Source organism: Ursus maritimus, unplaced genomic scaffold, assembly GCF_017311325.1.
Source record: "Ursus maritimus isolate PB19 unplaced genomic scaffold, ASM1731132v1 scaffold_23, whole genome shotgun sequence".
Classification (NCBI taxonomy): domain Eukaryota; kingdom Metazoa; phylum Chordata; class Mammalia; order Carnivora; family Ursidae; genus Ursus; species Ursus maritimus.
The window spans coordinates 40,601,014-40,603,547 of record NW_024424786.1 but is presented as its reverse complement, the minus strand read 5'-3'; the positions used below and the strand labels follow the sequence as shown (position 1 = coordinate 40,603,547).

General features: G+C 65.9%; 1 protein-coding gene across 2 annotated transcripts in view; it reads left to right on the top strand.

Moving 5' to 3' along the window:
• The window catches only part of LOC121104798 (AP-5 complex subunit beta-1), a 9,732-nt gene that overhangs the window by 5,854 nt on the left and 1,344 nt on the right, over positions 1–2,534 (top strand). The window contains exon 3 of one of the 2 annotated variants that reach the window (XM_040639414.1): positions 30–1,843. The exons of the other annotated variant lie outside the window; for it this stretch is intronic. Coding sequence (XP_040495348.1) covers positions 30–1,733 — 1,704 coding nt within the window. The 3' untranslated portion in view covers positions 1,734–1,843. Of the gene's footprint in view, positions 1–29; positions 1,844–2,534 lie in introns of those variants that run through there. 2 annotated transcript variants of the gene reach the window in all.

Here is a 2,534-nt window from a genome sequence, read left to right as displayed (position 1 = left end):
AGCCACCAGTGCTCTTCAAGCCACAGCTGGTACGGCTTCTGGGCACGGCCCAGCTGACGCTGCTGCATGCCCTTCTGGCACTCAAGGCGGCCTTTGGCGAAGCCCTGTTCACGGCCCAGGATGAGGCCTTGCTGCTCCGCCGGCTCACCTTGGCCGCCCAGCACCCAGCCCTGCCCCTGCCCACCCATCTCTTCTACCTGCACTGCCTGCTGAACTTCCCTGAGAACTGGCCTCTAGGCCCCACAGGCGAGGAGGCCGCCCCCCTGCTGCTGGGGCCCCGGCTGTGCCGCGGCCTCCTGCCCAGTCTCCTGCATGACCCGATGGCCCTCCTGGCCCGCCTGCATCTGCTGTGCCTGCTCTGTGCGGAAGATGAAGAAAAGGAGGAGAAAGGCCAGGATTGGAGCCCCCGGCAGTACCTGGAGGAGCTGCTGGCTGGCCTGCGGCAGAGGGCAGCCCTGGATGCGGGCCCCCGGGCCTTGGCCACTCTCTGCTTCCAGGCCTCCTATCTGGTCGTTCACTGTCTAGCCACGCAGCCTGCGGTGCTGACGCCCTTGACCCACGGACTGGCCCGGCTGTACCGAGCCCGGCCTGCGCTGGCTCCCCATTTTGTGGATCTCTTGGACAGGGTGGGCCCTGAGCTGGGGGAGCCCCTGAGAGCGGTGTTGCGGCAGGAGGTGGTGTCCAGGCCGGGCAGGGACGAGGCCCTTCGTTGGCACCTGCAGATACTGGCGAAAGTGGCAGACGGGAACACTCCAAGTGCCACCCTCGGCTTCCTGCGAGCCGCGGCAGCCCACTGCACGGACTGGGGCCTCCAGCAGGCCCTGCTGCAGGTCTGCCGGGCCTTGCTGCGGGCGGGTGTCGGGGAAGGCCTGGCCGACTTGCTGCAGGCACTGGCCAGGCAGTTGGAGGACCCCGATGGGCGGGACCACGCACGCCTCTACTACATCCTCCTGGCCCACCTGGCGGGGCCCAAGCTGGGGGTGGCCCTGGGCCCCTCGCTGGCCGCCCCTGCACTGACTTCCTCACTGGTGGCCGAGAACCAGGGCTTCGCCGCAGTGCTGATGGTGCAGGAGGCCCCGGCCCCGATCCGGCTGAGTGTGGGGCCCCGCCAAGCAGTGGGCACGGTCCCCGTGCTGCGGCTGCACGTGGAGGTGCTGGAGCCCGTCTACTCTCTGGAGCTGCGCTTCCGTGTAGAAGGACAGCTCTACGCACCCCTGGGGGCCATCCACGTGCCCTGCCTGCTCCCGGGCCGCCCCTGCCCCCCTCTGCTCCTGCCTCTGCAGCCCCGCCGCCCGGCTCCCACGCAGCTGGGCGTGCGTGCGCTGTACGCCACCCCCGCTGGCCTCACGTGCCATGCCCACCTGCCGCCCTTGCCTGTGAACTTCGCTGACCTTTTCCTGCCTTTCCCGCAGGCCCCCGACGGGGACAAGCGGGGCTTCTTCGAGGAGCTCTGGGACTCCTGCCTGCCAAAGGGCACCGAGAGTCGCCTTTGGTGCCCTCTTGGGCCACAGGGGCTGGAGGCCTTGGTGTCATGCCACCTGGAGCCCTTTGTGGTGGTGGCCCAGCCCCCCACCAGCTACCATGTGGCCATCCGCCTGCCCCCAGACTCGAGGCTGCTGCTGCGACTGGAGGCGGCCCAGGCGGACGGAGTGCCCGTGGCCCTACGGACAGACGACTGGGCTGTGCTGCCTCTGGCCGGGGACTACCTCCGCGGGCTGTCAGCCGCTGTCTGAACCCGGAGGCCAGGCCAGACCCTGAGATGATCTTGCCCAAGGAGGGCACTGAGGGCCAGAACACAGTCCTGTGGCTCCTTTCTTAAAAAAAGAAACAAACCTTACATTCACCAATGACCTTCACTAGTTTGTTTTCTTTTGAGCCCTGGGTGGGGCATGCACACGGCAGGGTTGGGGCGGGGGGCAGAGGCTCCTGGAAAACTTCCAGACTAGGAACCCCCATACTGCAGGGCTCCAAAGTTTCTTCCTGCCCGGCAAGGAGGAGAAAAAATATCCTGTCTCTGCTTCCCAGAGAGGGTTGGGGCTCAGCCCAAAGCCATGGAGCAACTTAGGAACGTGGGAGCTGGCCCTAGGCCTCCTCACCGGGGACCAGGCTTTTCAGCGCCAGAGCTTGGTGGGGTCCCTGCCCCAGGGAGCTCAGACTAGCTAGGACGACGGTCCAAAGGCCAGAAACAGGAGGCTGCAGTGGTCCGGTGGCCCCTTCCCGGGGAGGGGGCTCCCCATGCTGTGGTGTTCGGAGCCAGCTCCAGGAAGGGCCCGTCAGCATAGCCTGGGAGCCGGCGAGAGGGAGGCCCCCCGACGTGCGCTACAGCAAAGCCGACTTTTCCTCACTCCAACCCAACCTGCGGACCTGAGAATTTTCCAGGTAGAAAAAACTAGTCCCCCTTGTCCTTTTTCCAAACATGTGAGATACTTTGGGTTCAAATGTATGGAGGCCAACTCTGCTGCCAGGCACGAAGCTGGTATTTTCCACAGACGATGGTGCCTCACGGCATGCTTGCAACAGCTCAGCAGGGCCCC